A 16,437-nucleotide genomic window follows, 5' to 3' on the forward strand; every position below is an offset into this window, starting at 1 on the left:
ACTCTGACATGTCTCATGAAAACGCTGAATCATCATTGGAACTTTTTCAAATTCACTTATGACAATGACAAGATATAGGACTACACTTCTGTAAAATTTGATGAATCTCCCAGGATTGATTTTCTTTTAAATCACGCAAATGTATGTATAGAGAATGTACACGGACCCTATCGCATATTTATTTGTCCTGAGCCCGCTCCTGGCACCCCTGCCGTTGACCATAATACTACACAGTACGTACACAAAACGTCACCAGTAATGCAGTGAGAATTTGCACTGTATATAAGGGTCCTGGAATGCAAGTATGTTGGAATAAAGATAAGCTGTGATCGGCAACGACCGTCAGCACCATGTTTGGGTTTCATGGACTATAACTCGTCCCCCGTTTCCCCCCTAGAAAGGGGGGAAAATTACACCCCAAGACGGGGTAATTTTTAATAGCATTCCGCGAAGATGACGTCACTGCAGCTGCTGCCCTCTATTTCCCCATCGCTGAATTACAGGCAATGTCGGACAAACATGCGGTTTCGTAATGGATTCAGGCTTTCTAACTAGGGCAGTTAGATTCAATCTGGCACATGTCCGAGTGTTGGAAATACTACATAATTGTTCTGAATATTTCTCTCTCTGACTCTATGGTATCATTCATGCTAAAAACAATGCAGGGTCAAAGATAATTGACTTTGAAATAAGCTCAAATGCGTAGAAATAAGTGTCGATGTCTGACTGTCACGTGACTAAAACGTCATCAATATCTTATGCAAATGACCTTGTGAGCTATAAATAGTAACTTCGCGGGATGCTATTCTAAGTAATCGAATAGTTCGACTTTTTTAGCATTTCTGTTTTCCACCGCAACGTAGGTTTGTGTACTTGACCGTCGCTCTATATTGCACCAGGGGCTTGTGAAGACAGTGAAGACAGGTAGAGGTAGCCTACAACCTGGCCGTCTCTCCTGCACGCACCAAGGCCCCTTGATCTGGAGCCATCATCTTGCTATGCTTGTGAAGACATGCACAACCTGGTCGTTTCTGTGCCCTCAAGAAAAAGATCTGGGATTCATGGAGAATTCAGCATTTACCATGGTGAAATGAAATCAGTTTACCATGCTCACCATGGTGAAATATTTCACTGTCCCAATTCACTTAAAGGTAAAATTCTGTCAGTTTACCATGGTGAAAATAAGACACATTTCCCTTAGGGTTATCCGGAAACCTTTCTGTAGGAAACAAGGAGCGCACATACTTCACTTGGCCGTCTCATGTCAGATGAAAGAAGCAAGTAGCACTTGCCTAGCCTCAAACCCATGACCTTCCCATCACGGGTAGGACACTAGTCTGTACTGTGAGAACCGTGCTTCCAAGTTCTATTGTCACAAGAATTTCCCAGACTCCTAGTTCAAGAAAAACTGAAAACAACTTCCAATGTTGGACCATAAGTTAAATTTTATTCGTATCATATATAAAATTCATGCAAAATATTTTGAGAATATGACGTACAGAGTGTACTTCTAAAATATCTGGCTAAGAATGAACTTATTAGTGCGAAATTACCTGAGCCTTTTTTGTGACTAATATCAAGTACATCGTCATCCAAGTGAGTTAAGAGCCCCTGTCATCAGCCTCAGAAGCTTTCAAATCCCTGTGAAGCCAGAGATTATTTGCTCCGAACAGACACCACTGGAGAAACGTGAACTGCATGAATGATTACATGAACAGAGCATGTATATTGTCACTATTTGGCCATGTCTTAGTAATTACTCACATCATAAGTTCATCATAATACTAAGGCCTCAAAAAATGGTCATAAAATATTAACAGAGCAGGGTGAATTTAAACAAGCACCCAATACCATGATACAAAGGAACTAGGGTAATTATTATGTTATGCTTGCAGAGCTACTTATGGTGATGCAGATATAATCTAAAAACGGCTAAGTTTGATGGCTGCACACACAAATGATATGACAGCATTCTGTCCTTTTCTTGAATTAATTTCTGTAATGGTCCAACAGGCGATCTTAGCTGCCATAGGTTTTTAAGTACGAAGTGCATCGTGCCATTTATGATGTCGAAGGCAGGTGGCCTATTTTAGAAGCTGAATATACTAAGACAAACTGGTTTTGACAGCGGAGACATTTTCTAAGTTTTCATGTTATTTTCTTAATAACATTTTCTAATGATATGTTTGAATAATAATATGATATCCCAAAAGCACTTTGAGCAGGGAAACCTTGAAAAGCGCTATGTAAGAACTCAATATTATTATTATAATAAATCAATAAAACAAACCAGAGTCTCTGTCTGCATGGACCATGGACCAAATACTCTCATTAATGAAGGAAAACTGAATATCTTTAATCTTATATGTAATGTTTGACATGATGTTATCACTGGGTCTTTATCAGGTATACAGCGGTTAGTTAGCACCAGCAAGAATAATGCTTATAATACAGAATGGCTTTGATTAGAAATACAGAGGGACCTTTCTTAACAGCCCAACTTCCAGTTTTTTAACACTATAAAATGTGATGATCGACTCCTACGGATCAACCAGCAAATCAATCACTGTTATGTTTTGAAGGGCCCCACTGCATTAAATGCTCTGGAAAGGGAAGTCAAATCTCTTCAATTTCCCCAATATGAAATCGACAGAAGTGACATACCAATAAACCAAAGCTGTGGTTAATGTAATAGAAAGACTCCAGGTTACATGGTTGATATGAGTGGAAAGTGACCAAAACGAAAGCAAACTCAACCCTAATATTAACTGGTTGATTCAAAACTGATTACAACATGATGATCTAGATAAGGCAAAGAAAACAAAAAGAAAAATTTGCTTCCACGGCAAGATCATGATGATCATGCGTATTCTCATGGATTTCTTCCTAAAGTGTGCGGTAAAATGTTGTTAAATCGCAAAGATATTGTAACAAATCATCCAAGAGAGCTAAAACATATTTCATATCAAGATTAAAATAACTCTTCTTTTGACATATACTTACATTGTAAGTCTGGTTTTTCGTACTAAAATACATTCAAACACTGCTATAAACATAACATCAGATCTAACTATCGGTTACAGGACGCTAGGCATCAACTACATTTCGACTACAATATCATTTCAACAAAGTCTAACAACTATTTTAAACATGAAGTTTCTTGATAATGAAACAGCAATATGCTACATATTATGTGGGCCTATACACATGTTTACCTTCAACACCAAAAACAAACAAAACAGCTACTGTAAAACACGAATTTTTTTCAAGTGTTTTATTTTCACGAAAAACTTTTTTTCAGTAAAACTTGCGAAAAACCAAGAGAAATTTCTGAATCAGCCAAAATTAAAAATGCTATTTTTAAGGAGGTTTACGTGAATTGCAAAAACAGACACAAAGATTTTTACAGTATTCATACTTCAAGACATCCTCAGCAGTCAAGGCAATCGAAATTACGTATTTGAACTTTTGGCATTTTCTGATGTTTATAACATAATTATGATGCCTTTTGGTGTCAAAGGGTTAAATCACCCATGAACAAGAACATGACATGACAGCAGCTAATATAAACACAGCAATTTACGTAGATCTTCATAAACAAGACATGCATATATAAGAATTTCCTTATAACACAAGGCGTGCCTGGCAAAGTGGAGTATCCCTTAACCTACCCTTACAGAAACTACGTGTGATATATATGATTATCTAGCATATACTTGAGTTGAACAAAAGAGGACTTGTCACCTGTAAGAAAGTGATTTCTATAGTGGCTTGATTTATGACGTGACGTTGTCACAATTGGGCACAACAGTTGACAACATTTTGACAACTTTATCCTCCAGGATATTGGGGAAAAGGTAACTCCGGCCATCATCTCAATTACCTTGAAAAATACAAGTACATGTACATTATATGAGTTGTTCCTGCGCTGTTTAAAGTGACCTCTTACAGTTCTCTGTATCCCATTAAACACTCCTCTCAGAAAGCCAGTTTCATTTCTCCAACACCAGAGCCCAAGAATGAGATAATACTGTCTACTTATCAAAGGAAGAACTATAATGCTACAAAATATATTGTGACAATGTGACGTCATAAAGTCTAATGTCCAATGACTTTCTCGAATTGCATCCGTACCCCTGCTGTAGCATCTCCATTCCATCACCAGTAAAGACAGGCGTTTTGTCAACTGCTGTTTACAAGTAGATACAGGTCTTGATGAACTGGAAAACAACAGAATGTAGTGTCAGAATAAATCTTGGGAAGGACACTTCAAGGTCGATGCCATTTTCTTTTTGATGGTTTTATTGTTTGACTCAAGAATAGCATTGACAAAGACAATTTAGCAGCAACTTACCAGGTCCTTGTTGAAGTCCAGCTGACCAGTATGTTTGTTCATCATAGCATGGATAGTTTCTGTAGTAAGAAAAATTGACTTAGAACACCGCTAATGAAAAATAATTCGGAGGAAAGAGAGTGGGTTAAATGAAGTGTTGAGTTGAGAGCTGAAGGTAAAAAGTAGATCTACGTCCTTGGCAGTCAACAGATGACTTTTTAAAACGTAGATTAACGACCACAGATGTGAAAGAGTTTGGACTGCTTGGATGTCAGCAGATACTATAACAACAGGATCCACATGTGACCTGGAAGGTCACTTTCCATTTTCATTTTCACCAGACGAAATCAACAGCACAACTGGTAGGCAATAAGTATAAATGCTAGCAGCGCCATCAAGAGGATCAATCAGAATGAAGTATCGTAATTTGATACTCGATATCCCAAACTTACCAAATGTTGTCCTCAACCTGCAGCAGAGCAGAACGTAGTCATCGAACTCAATGGAGGCGTCTTTCTTGGAGTATCTCAAGATAACCGAGGTCAAGCAGTCATTGCTGATAGTGTAACCTGGAATGGAAAATCACTGCTATGAACAAAATTATACTCAATGTTTCAAATATTATGCACAATTTTGCACTTACGATTACATTTTCGGTCTTAGGCCTATGCCATTGGTGTAGGCCTACATTGTTTTGGTCTGTGCCACAAGTAAATTGAAATGAACATTGCCACTGTACAGTAACCAGACAAGTAAACATGATGAAAATTGACCCATAGAGTATATCTATCAAAATTTCAAGAGAAGATGGCTTTGGCCTTAAAAAAACATCCGACAGTTGGCCATGACACAGCAGGAAAAATTTCATCCGTGCTGCAACGCTTTTGAATACCAAGAATCGATATATAGTCTCAATTAGTTCTTGATAATACTAACCAATATTCCTCAGGCAGGGACGAAGTTCAGATGAGCTGAGGTTTCCACTCTTATCTTTATCAAATTGCTTGAAAGCAGTCTGGAAACATAAATAAACAATTGCATTAACTGTCATTTCATTGACTTCAAGTAATCCAACCCCAGTAAGTAGGGAAATGACTTTCGCAGGTGGTGATGGATGCTACTTACCTTCCACAATTTCAGGTAGTCCCAGAGGGTGATGAATTCCTCACAGCCCAGGGTGCCAGACTCATCAACCTGCACTCCAGTTAAGGAATGAGACATACAACATGATATGTGCACAAGGATGAAAGGTACTTCTGTCAGTAATTGAAGGGGTGCTGCAAATGCCAGGTAAGTGACACTTTTGCAAGGTGGAGTTGTTGATGGATCATGTTCATCAAACTGCTCTCTGTTCCATGCTCTATGTTGTACCAGTTCAGAAATATTGAAAGTGCCTTCACAATGAGACAAAGGTCACAGAGAGCAGAACCTGTTACTACGATGCTTTATGCATTAGGGTGACATCACTACCGACATGAGAACCTGTCTCGGCAGAAATGTTGGCAAAAGGATACATCCATGAGGGCAACCATACTCCTGCAGCACTCCACACTGAATCCGCCAAAGTTGAATTCTGAAAATGAGAGAAAACGCAGATTAGAGGCGAACATGTTGCAATGAACCCAGACAGAAACCCTGGCAGATTGTTCTTAGTATGGTATGTTAATCATGAACAAGCACTACGGTCTTTAGGTGTGGTTCGTTCGTGTATGTTTGCATGTGTCTCCTAGTTATTACTGTACGGCAGTAACTTAACACACCAGTGGTGTTGAGTATTCTACATTGGTGTACACAAAAGTACTGTTCAATTCTATATTCAATGTATATTTGTCCGATTGTAAAATTCTGAATTTCAAATTTCAAACTTCTAACGAACGAACCTGACCTTTAACTAGGGCACACACAGGCAACTAAATCAAGTACAACTGCCCGAGACAGAGAAAGACAGTTGACTCATTTTGATCCATGGCAATGTAGATTTTTAGTTGCTACAACTGTTGCCTTTGATTCAGTCTCTCATGTATGTCGTGCTTTAGATAGGTAACTATGATTATGAAGCCTGGTATGATTCTAGAATATACTTTTGTAGATGCACAGTATGAGTTTAGTGAATGCACATATATTTAAGTAGATGCACTACAATGCAGAAAACGTTTTTAAATGCATGGTCGTGTTTCTGTGTACTGTGACTGGTAACAATATGTGACAAGAAAAAGAAGATGTTCATTTTAGGATGCATAAGGAAATATCTGAAAAGGCTCCAACTGATACTTTACTGAACATACCTAAGCAATTCTTTGTCTGACAAATTAGAGCCATGAGACACGCCTAACATATTATTTTCTTGTTCTTTTGTATAAAAGATCCTGATGTATACAAACCCACTTCCAAGGATGATATGTTATGAAAAGGTATACAATGTACTTTGAAATGAAATAGGATTAGGATTCGAATTTGAAATGATGTAAAACTTAAAAGAAACGGACTAAAATGGTTGTTTAGGGAAACTTATCAAAGTAGAGAACGAAAAACTTGAACTAGATGAATTAAGCAAACTTTTTATCAACTCCTAGGATGAACACTTTAGATGTAGAACTGTTAAAACTGGCAACCACGGGTCTCCACATGGGTTGTATTTTGGACCATACTACACGACACTGCCTACATTAACTGCCCATTATTTTCAAAAGAAACTTTACTTTAATATCAAGTTAAAATACTGTCATCATAGAAAAAAATATGATGATAACTTAAAAACTGTTAATGAGTACCAAAATGGAAAGTTAATGGCAATCAAGCACGATAGTACAGCAATGTAAGCCAGAAGTATGAGATTTTATTGATTTAAAGTTTACCTAGGAAACCTGTTTCATAATGACAAAGAGATAGTCTCATTAAAAAGAACGTGATAAAAAATTTATCTTTCAATGATCTGACTCAATCATCAATCGGATATTCCGGTGGTTTGACTTCAGTGGATCCTATGCTGTATTAAGTTGGTTGTACCTGACATCGAATGACAATAGAGTACATATGGTTTCCCGCCAAACGTCATGTAGTAGGAGACTGTAATTTGACACAAATTTCAATTCCAAGCTTATCAAACTTTCTCGTAGTTTCTTTACAAAATTCAGATTGTCAAAAGATGTAAGCGAGAAGAAGAAATTCAAAAGGACAGAATTAAATGTTCATTTGGAACAGTGGGTTCCAGAGAAAGGACAGGTAGTTTGTGGGACATCAACATTTCACTCGGGTGCTCAGAATATGATAGTTCATTCAAAGTCTTGTGAAACAACATAAAATGTGCAGGCTCATGATTGAACATTACTGCAAATGCATTAAGTAAGGCTTTGTGAGATGAGTTGTATGTGTGTTCAGTATGTGTACAGTTTGGCTACAAACTAACTATTCATTCTACCATGTGTGGATTTAAAGCTTTATCAAAGTGAAACTGTGACAAGTGCAAACTACTGTGTTCGTCAGCAACCAGTAGCCAGAACAACAAATATTTTTATGCAACAAATTGCTCAAAATGTATTTGCTAAAAGCATTGCAATGTGACTATCCTATGTGGTGTATTTATGTAAAAGTTCAGTGCAAATTCTCTCAAGTTAAAGAACCATCATTAAAAAAGTTATTTAAATGTGTTTTCTTTCGGACCATGAGGCACCGACATGAAATTATCCATGCTTGCTGTAGAAACCATTCATGTTATATGCATACCTATTTGCTCTGGTCTAGGCATTCCAAATAGAACATTTTCAGATGTATTATTCATCATACCTCGACCAGCATTTCTATCCCTTCTCGTGTCTGCCAGACCAAACAAGAATTCACATCATTGGGATATCGAGAACCGTCCCAAAAGGCATGCGATTAGCCAAACCAAGCAGTGACTTGACCATGCAAGACCCTGAAGGTTGTATCTTCATATGATTGAAAAAATGTTGACTGTGCCAATGATCACTGGCACACAAGCAACCACAAGAAAGTATCTTTGTGTGGACTGAATGAAATTTTTGCTTTAAAATGTGTGAAGACTGACTTCAAAAGCTGGGATATTCTAACATTGTTTTACATCTAATGCGACTTGATTTCTAAAACGTAATGCCTGAATTGCATATAACAGATAATACTGCTTGTAAAAACCTGTTGCACTCCTTCAACAATTTTAATTGCTGTGATATTACTGCAACAAATAAGCAAGGCACAACACCATTTTTACAATCAGCATTTTGTGTGTAAAATTGTGGCTGACATTTAAAGCATGGTTATCACTTGGAGTTACCTAGGAGTCCACCCCCTTAAATAAAACAGCATCAAATCAGTTATTGAAACAAGAAATACTATTTTTTCTGTTTAGCAATTGGTTACTAACTAAAAGCTAATGCTCTTCTACATACATCGTAAGCACAAAAAGCTTTGATTTCAGCCTAAGATCATTGTAAACTCTGAAACTTTAGAAGGTAAAGCTAGGATCTTTGAACACCAAAGCTCATCTCCTAGGGACCTATAACCGTAACATATCGGTAACTATTCTACTATAAAAGCCTTGTTTCCATCTCATTTCAGTGGAAGAAATGCCTGTATATTTTGAAGAATGTACAGGCAATTTTAGAAGGAATGCCTGTTTCAAATGTACAAGCACTTCTGGAAGAGAAGACTGTAAATCTACAGACATTTCAGACCAATTGTTGAGATGATAAATTTTGGACGGTTTGCCAATAATTGGCAAAGAGTGCAAGATAGTATGGTGATAAGAACAGGGTAGCTTCAGCTTAAGAAATAGAATGGTTGTCAGTTTCATTCCAGTGACAACCAACGTTGAGATGTTGAGTCAAGCAGTCAAATTGAACCCCAGCAGGCTGGCAGTGTTAACCTAAACGATTCCAGACACAGCCAAGCCAGACGAAATCTGAACTTGGCTAACTGCTGTCAGAACACTTTCCAAAGCCAGATCAAGCCATGAACTTTCAGCAAATGGCAACTGGTCTATCTCCACCAAGTCTGGGGTTCCTTAAATTGACTTACCAGTAACTGTACTATCACCAGTCAGATCTGAGGCCCAACTTTTAATTCTGTCCTTAAAAGACCTTAGACCTAAAAGGAACACTGGATATGGTAATGGATGATGTCATGTGATGCGGCAGGAGTGTTAGTTTACTTTTTCCCATGCTGAATTTGGCCACACTCGTGCCAGTAAAGTTAGTGTGCATGCCAGTTGAAGTTGATACACATAGACAAACTTCTTTCCTATTCTTTGGTAAATATGAATACTTTTACCACAAGCAAATGATTTAGAACTTAGTTTCTACCCTTAGTCACCACCATGCGTTCCAAAATTATGTCAACAACAATGTTTCATCAATTGTTGTTTTTCTTAACCACCTGAAATGTGTTCTAAGTTATGATTTTTACCAACTGCATCTCAATGTTTCCCTTTCTGACGCTGAGACTACCCTGCCCCGCTTCCAAATAATTTCAAAAACAAAAAAACAAAAATGCAAAATAAAAACCAAAATAAAAAAGTGTGTCCATCAATCCTTACCTCCTGGAGCTGGTAGCACCATGCAATAATTAACCAACATTAAAGGGTTAAAACATTAGCAAACATGCAAAAAGGCACAAAATAAATTAGATGTTATTTCAACAAATAGATTATATAAATTTCAACAAATAGGTGTTATATTTCAACAATCAGGATGTTATATTTCATCGAGTTATATTCATCGACCGACATTATTTTTCAAGAATAGGACACAAACACACCTGAGGTAACACCTCTTGCTTTGTAATATTTGCCTGCAAGAAACAATAACAATCTCAAGCCACAAAATGACACCAGAAATTCTAATCATATTTTAATCAATTCATTTTCAATGTCAATGATATCTAGTTGAAAAGCAACTACGGAATCATGAGCTCTGCCAGACACGGCCATTTGACACAGAACGTCACCGTCTCTAATAGATTGGTACTCACTCCACTCGAGTAGAAAACATGGTGGGACGAAATGAGTGCATTGTAGCTCAATCAAGGCCCATTTTCGATAATTGTTACAGCTATCCAGCTTAACATCCCAAAACATGACTCAAAGAAGTCTTCTTTGGTTAGTTGATAAGCTTCCTGATCCGCCCAGAACGAGACACTAACGTTTATTTTTACTTCTGGTGTCTTATTTCTAGTCCATTTTCCTCATTTTAAGCTTCTTATTTAGACACTTTTCAATGCCACCATGCAAAGCACAAGGTCAAATATTGAATTCATGATTAAGCTAAAGTCTGGCAAATTAAGAGCAGCTCTGTCCACCTTTGTTGATGAGCATAATAAATAGGCTATGTACAAATAATATCATTCACAAGCATTCCGATATATTAACATTCTTGGATTATGGACTAAAGATCAATTCCAAACCAGCAGTGTCTGCTGATGGGGTCATACAGAAACCATTAGCGATAACTTGGTAACAACCATTATCTCGATGCCACTCAGTTGCAGAAACTTTTCATTTTAAAGGAGATCTTACATACCTTCACTGTACAGTCCATAATCCAAATAATGATATTTTTGAAGACATCAAACAGGCCACAATCTAAACTAAGCATCATAACACAAAAGCCACTGGATAAACGCATTCAGGGCCACTTATATACAAGGGTCTGGCTGTTACAACTACAAGGTTAGGTTGTCAAAAGTTTCAATCAATGTGGAAGGACAAGACTTCAAGGCAAGACAGCCATCATGCAAACTTTCCTTTAGGAACGCCACACAGAATGACAAAATATGTGTACTAGTTCAAATTAGTACCACTTTGCCTTGAACGAACTCAAGAAAATTATGATAATGATTTAGAGCTCATACAAAACTTAGAATCTACTGTGGCGATTCATGTTTGAGGCAGACTTGCGATTGTCCCCTTCTGGTAAATGCTAGTTGGAATATATTTTGTTCACATACAAGCCTTGCAGATGATGCAGCTATGCTAATGCAAATGTGCCGCCAGTTGACCAGGGCCAACCATCAGATTACTTAACAGTGCCACAACCAAATCGCCGCAGCAAATTGCCAGCTTGAACTATCTTCAAATTAAAACATTTCAACAGTCATGACAACTGTTAAAAAATATTTTCCCAAAACCTACCTTTCTTGTAGGCAGTATTGAGGATGTTCCTCAGTTCGTACGCATCGACTGCCTCATCATACCCAGCAACCTTGTTGAACAGCTCCTTCAGGACCTGCTCCTGCTGCAGCTCCTCGTGCGTCTTGGGTTTACGCTAAAATGATACGGGAAGATGATGAGGAACCCGACAATTGGCAAGAAATGATTATGCACTCTGAAGGGATGAAGCCTACTAAAATCTGTATCGCCGAGAATGTACCAGTAGCTACTGTAAGCAATTAAGGGCTTTTTTGTATCATATCAGACAGGGACCCAAACCTTTCATAAGAAGTTCTTAGATGGTTTGGGAGTCATAACTGCAATTCAACCTGAAAACATCTCAGGACTGACGCCTTGATGCTAAGCAGTTCTTGCTACTTTCCAAGAAATAAATTGTGGTTCAAACATTGTGTGCAGCAACCAGTTGGCTAGACAGACTTCAGGAGGCAATCATTCGTTTCAGCAGTTTGGATAGATCTACCAAAAAGACTATCAATAGATTTATCCACCACCCAGGTGCATAATACTATGCATCTGAAGAAACCATTATAAGACAATACCAATCACAATCACAACTGACATCCCTCAATTTCCGTATGCTATGTGCAATGTACACATGTTAACTCTGCAAAACCTCGAATGAAGGTTGTATCTATTCACGATCGATGACACGATAATGACATAAAACTGGTAGGTTGATTGAAATGATCGATTTCCATTTTGATTAAATGAACTGTTCAAACACGAAGAAGCCACACATTTGTGATACATCAACTTTTTTTGTTTGAAATAAGCATGCTACAGATGTCAAAAGTAACTCTAATGAGCTTGAAAGCACAGAATGCGCTCAAAGTCAACAATGTCACACATCAAATAATTTCAAATTCATGATTCAGAAGATTCACACATGGAGCCACTAAAAGCTTGCAGCTTACGAAAATGGTATAAAATTACCCTCCTGTCTAATCTGTAAAAAAAAACTTTCAACCAACCCATATCACAGAAAGCTGTCATGTATCACAGAAAAAGTTGTCACGTATCACAAGTTGTCATGTATCACAGAAAGTTGTCACGTGTCACAGAAAGTTGTCATGTATCACAGAAAGTTGTCACGTGTCACAGAAAGTTGTCATGTATCACAGAAAGTTGTCACGTGTCACAGAAAGTTGTCACGTATCTCAGAGAAGTTGTCACGTATCACAGAAAAATCTCCCCACTACATCACACACTCTCACAATCTCTCAATCACATAACTCTAATCATCAACAGATTTGCTACGCACATGGTTTCTTCTCAAACGCAAAACAATTTCCGCAAACTAAATTTAGACCCGAATTCGTTCATCACACAACACACTACAAAACAAACCATATCGCATTAAAGCCAAATCAACTAAAAACTAACTAAAACTAAGCTAAGTCTTTTTTACAAGTCATTTGCATAACCCAGTGATTTAGTTTCATAAAACACTTTGGGGCATTTTGAATTTGGGGCATGCATAAGGGAGTGAGGGGTAGATTTGATGGTAGGATTTGATATCTCATTGCATAAGACTTTTGTGGATAACATAAATTGAAGAAGAGATAAGGGATATATGTTTTAACTAACTAATTTGGGTGATGCGTTTTTTCACAGGGATAAAAACTTGGTTGTTTTTGAGGGGCTAGCCTTTTTTGCAGAAACAAGTGAGCCTTATCCAGGTTCGAAGGGTTTATTTGGAGAAGAATAACTTTAGGAAGTGGTAATATGCCTAATATAATGTTGTTGTAATACTTGGGTTGAAGACAATGAGGGCTATCAAGTGGGAATTTAATTCAAGAAGTAGGATGTTTTAGGTAAGGCAACGCTGTGCTTGTCCCAGGGCCAGGTTGCTCAATCGGTGTTGGAGACAGCTCAATTTCATTCACAATAGTAGTACTTAAAGGGAACTGAAACCACCAAGCCAGTTCGTATGACCTCGTTTTCATTTCCCGCGTATCGGGTGATCAGAACGAGGCATGAATGAAACATGGCGCCTAGCTGTCAATCATTGAGTGACGTCACTACTATGGAATTTACTACGAAAACTCATGAATGAAAGATCGCATGACTCACGTGATTCTCACATGATTCTCACATGATTCTCAATAATAACAAATTGAACTGCGCATGCTCGGGCACTGGGGGTGGAGCTACAAATCTGAACTCGAATAGGAAGTTGGAAGTTTGACTTTCTCGGGCGGCGAAAGTCGAAAAGTTGAATAAATCGCTCGGCGGTTCCAGTTCCCTTTAATGTCAACACTTTTTATACTCTTAACGTTGACTGAGCTACCTGGCCAGGGCTATAATTGTAACACAACCTTACCTAATAACCCGAACAGAAGGAAAAAACAGGGGGGTGACTGCTACATGTTCAAGAAAATTAAATGTCTTGGTTTCTACAAACATAATTATAGATAGAGCTGGACCACAGCACGAAAATGATTAAAGGTGTTAGCGTTAGGCGTTAGCTCTGAATCCAAAATTGTCTCGGAATGAGAGACAAACAGAATATACAGCCACGCCCTTGTAGCTACATGTAATAAATTATGTTAAAAATGACCATTAGCCACATTTGACAATAAGACCCATGTTTATTAGAGTAAAACTGCTTTTAATTTCAAAAGAACTTCTTAAATTACAAATATGAACACCGATTATTTGAAACGGATAAACATGGATCAAGACATTAATCAAGGATCAAATTTGAATTGGGATTTGGACATTCAGATTTGAGAGATATCAACAATTATCCATACCATTCCAGAGTGCAAGGTTACCAGGTCTTTTATGTAATGGGTCACAGAGTATCTGAGGGGAGAAATTACGCCACAATGTTTCATCACTCATCCATTTACACTGTAGTTCTAACAGTGAGGCTGTAACTGACAATGATTCCAATCGCACAGAGGCTGCATGGGGCCACGTACCACCAATGCCAACTGTAATGGTGCCCCTACGACCATAGCTGGTCATGGGATTGAGCAAGCGAGTGCGTGAATGTGTATTTTGTAGTTTGTACCCTCTTTCAAATATCCTGTGACCCGTTAGATTGAGACACTGGCCACAGTGATGCATCTCACACTGCATGGAAGATGCATAAAACATAGTTTACTCTTCTACCTCAGAACTTACGCCATCTCCACCCGGCTACAGACGAACACAGAGGTGCGGTGAACGGAAGACAGTGACGTGAACGGAAAGAATAAACAAGAGAGAGAAGCATTAGCATAGGAGTGAGAGACAAATGACAAATGGGTGTAAAACCACATACAGTGTTCTCCATTGCATTTAGACAGCAGGATGGCCCAACCTCACCCTGCTTTCACTTTTCTGAATGGATGCGGCAATCCTACCGGGCATTTCTGTGAAATTGGGGTGACCATGCAAATCAATAACCCACCATTTTGGTGGGTTTATTTGTGGAGTACACTGCGGTATGATATGCCCATTGGCACATTAGATTTGCAAGCAAGATCCCTTGGGCTGAAATGCAAGTCGAGTACCCACCCGAATATTTTATAAGGATGGGTACAACTGACACATCGTGATTGTGTGACCGTAATGATTTCTTGCCCAGGAGTCTTGCTTGCCAAATAGCCCACTTGATATTTGTCTCTCATTGGTGATGGTGAATAGCACGGACCTGAAACAGATGTTACAAGTTATCACTCTACTGGTCAGAAGTGACTTGTATGTTTCCTAATGGTAAGTATGACGAAGATAAATGACGTAAACAAGGATGTAACAGGTACCGTAATATATAGAGAAAACACATAAAAGACAGATACACCAGTGCATGCATAAGTATTAGTCAAATAAGGAGGCGAAGTTTTGTAGTAAAATATATAAGAAACAAATAACTGTTTTTTTGATATAATTCATTAATGTGTAGATATATTGTTTGGGTGCATGCAGGCCAATTAGTCAAACCAGGAGCACATGCAAGTGATGTCTGTGAGTAATGTGGGCTCCTAGCTTGAGACATCAAAATAGCAAGATCTGGGGAAATAACTAACAGTTAGCTTCTAAACAATAACAACTATCAAATTTTACTTTTCGGGTTTTAGGTTAGAATTCTGATAATCTAAAATTATATTAGAACTTTCATTGAAATCAACATGCATTGCAAGTCCTGTTCCGGGACTTGACTGAAAAATCAAAACAAAATCTTCAAACCGCCCTTCATACACAGTTTATGAATTTATTTTATATTTTTATTTTAACGTATTTTTGTTGTAATTTACTGCAGAGACCATACTGACAATCTATGATGAGCAACCCGGTCAGTGTGAGCTTGCTTGCTGTGCAGGAAGATATCGCATGTTTGGAATCCCCAAACAGAGAGTTTGGGTGGCTGAGCAGTGTCTGAAAGCTGGGATAGGGGAACAAAAGGTAAGAAGACATAAACATATAAATACGAACACCAGTAGAAATAACAAGTTACATTTTAATTTCCAGAAAAGGGATTTGCGTTAATGTTTACTGACTTTTACTAAGTACGCATTGTTCTATTTTTCACATTGATATACATGTATTGGCTTCTAAAAATCATTCCGACATGCACACATATTCGCATTCAAGAACATTAAGAAAAGTTCATACAGCTAAACCAATTAATTTTTCATCTGCAGGTTATGATAATTCAGCACCGGGTTTTCAAATAGGTGGAAGTAGAATGATTTAAATTGCAGTTTTTCAGCAACCTGACAGTCGACATGGACTGACCTGAGTTCAGAATCCAAGTCCATGCTCTATTATCACTGGCCAATTTAGCAACATTTTTTTTAAACTGACCCCAAAAAGGAAGGAATTTGCTGTCACATGGCGCTGCTCAACATGAGCTCAGCAAAAATGTATGAAAAAGCTGCTTTATCAATCCTTCTGATGACCAATTAATCAAAAGCTTACTGCATACAACTATCTC

The 16,437-nt window shown here is 38.0% G+C and overlaps 1 protein-coding gene across 6 annotated transcripts in view; it reads right to left on the bottom strand.

Annotated features, from left to right (window-relative positions):
- Positions 1 to 1,427: 1,427 nt before the first annotated feature.
- Positions 1,428 to 16,437, bottom strand: part of LOC135485403 (calpain-9-like) — a 37,095-nt gene continuing 22,085 nt past the window's right edge. For 4 of the 6 annotated variants that reach the window (XM_064767395.1, XM_064767394.1, XM_064767393.1 and 1 more), the window contains exons 12-19: positions 14,634 to 14,660; positions 11,475 to 11,607; positions 5,848 to 5,906; positions 5,459 to 5,527; positions 5,270 to 5,348; positions 4,786 to 4,902; positions 4,355 to 4,413; positions 1,428 to 4,220 (exon numbers count right to left, since the gene is read on the bottom strand). In XM_064767395.1, the coding sequence (XP_064623465.1) occupies positions 4,194 to 4,220; positions 4,355 to 4,413; positions 4,786 to 4,902; positions 5,270 to 5,348; positions 5,459 to 5,527; positions 5,848 to 5,906; positions 11,475 to 11,607; positions 14,634 to 14,660 (570 nt within the window). In that variant the 3' untranslated portion in view covers positions 1,428 to 4,193. The remainder of the gene's footprint in view (positions 4,221 to 4,354; positions 4,414 to 4,785; positions 4,903 to 5,269; positions 5,349 to 5,458; positions 5,528 to 5,847; positions 5,907 to 11,474; positions 11,608 to 14,633; positions 14,661 to 16,437) is intronic. The other 2 variants (XM_064767391.1, XM_064767392.1) reach the window with 2 other exon arrangements.

The sequence above is a fragment of the Lineus longissimus genome, chromosome 3, assembly GCF_910592395.1.
Source record: "Lineus longissimus chromosome 3, tnLinLong1.2, whole genome shotgun sequence".
Classification (NCBI taxonomy): Eukaryota; Metazoa; Nemertea; class Pilidiophora; order Heteronemertea; family Lineidae; genus Lineus; species Lineus longissimus.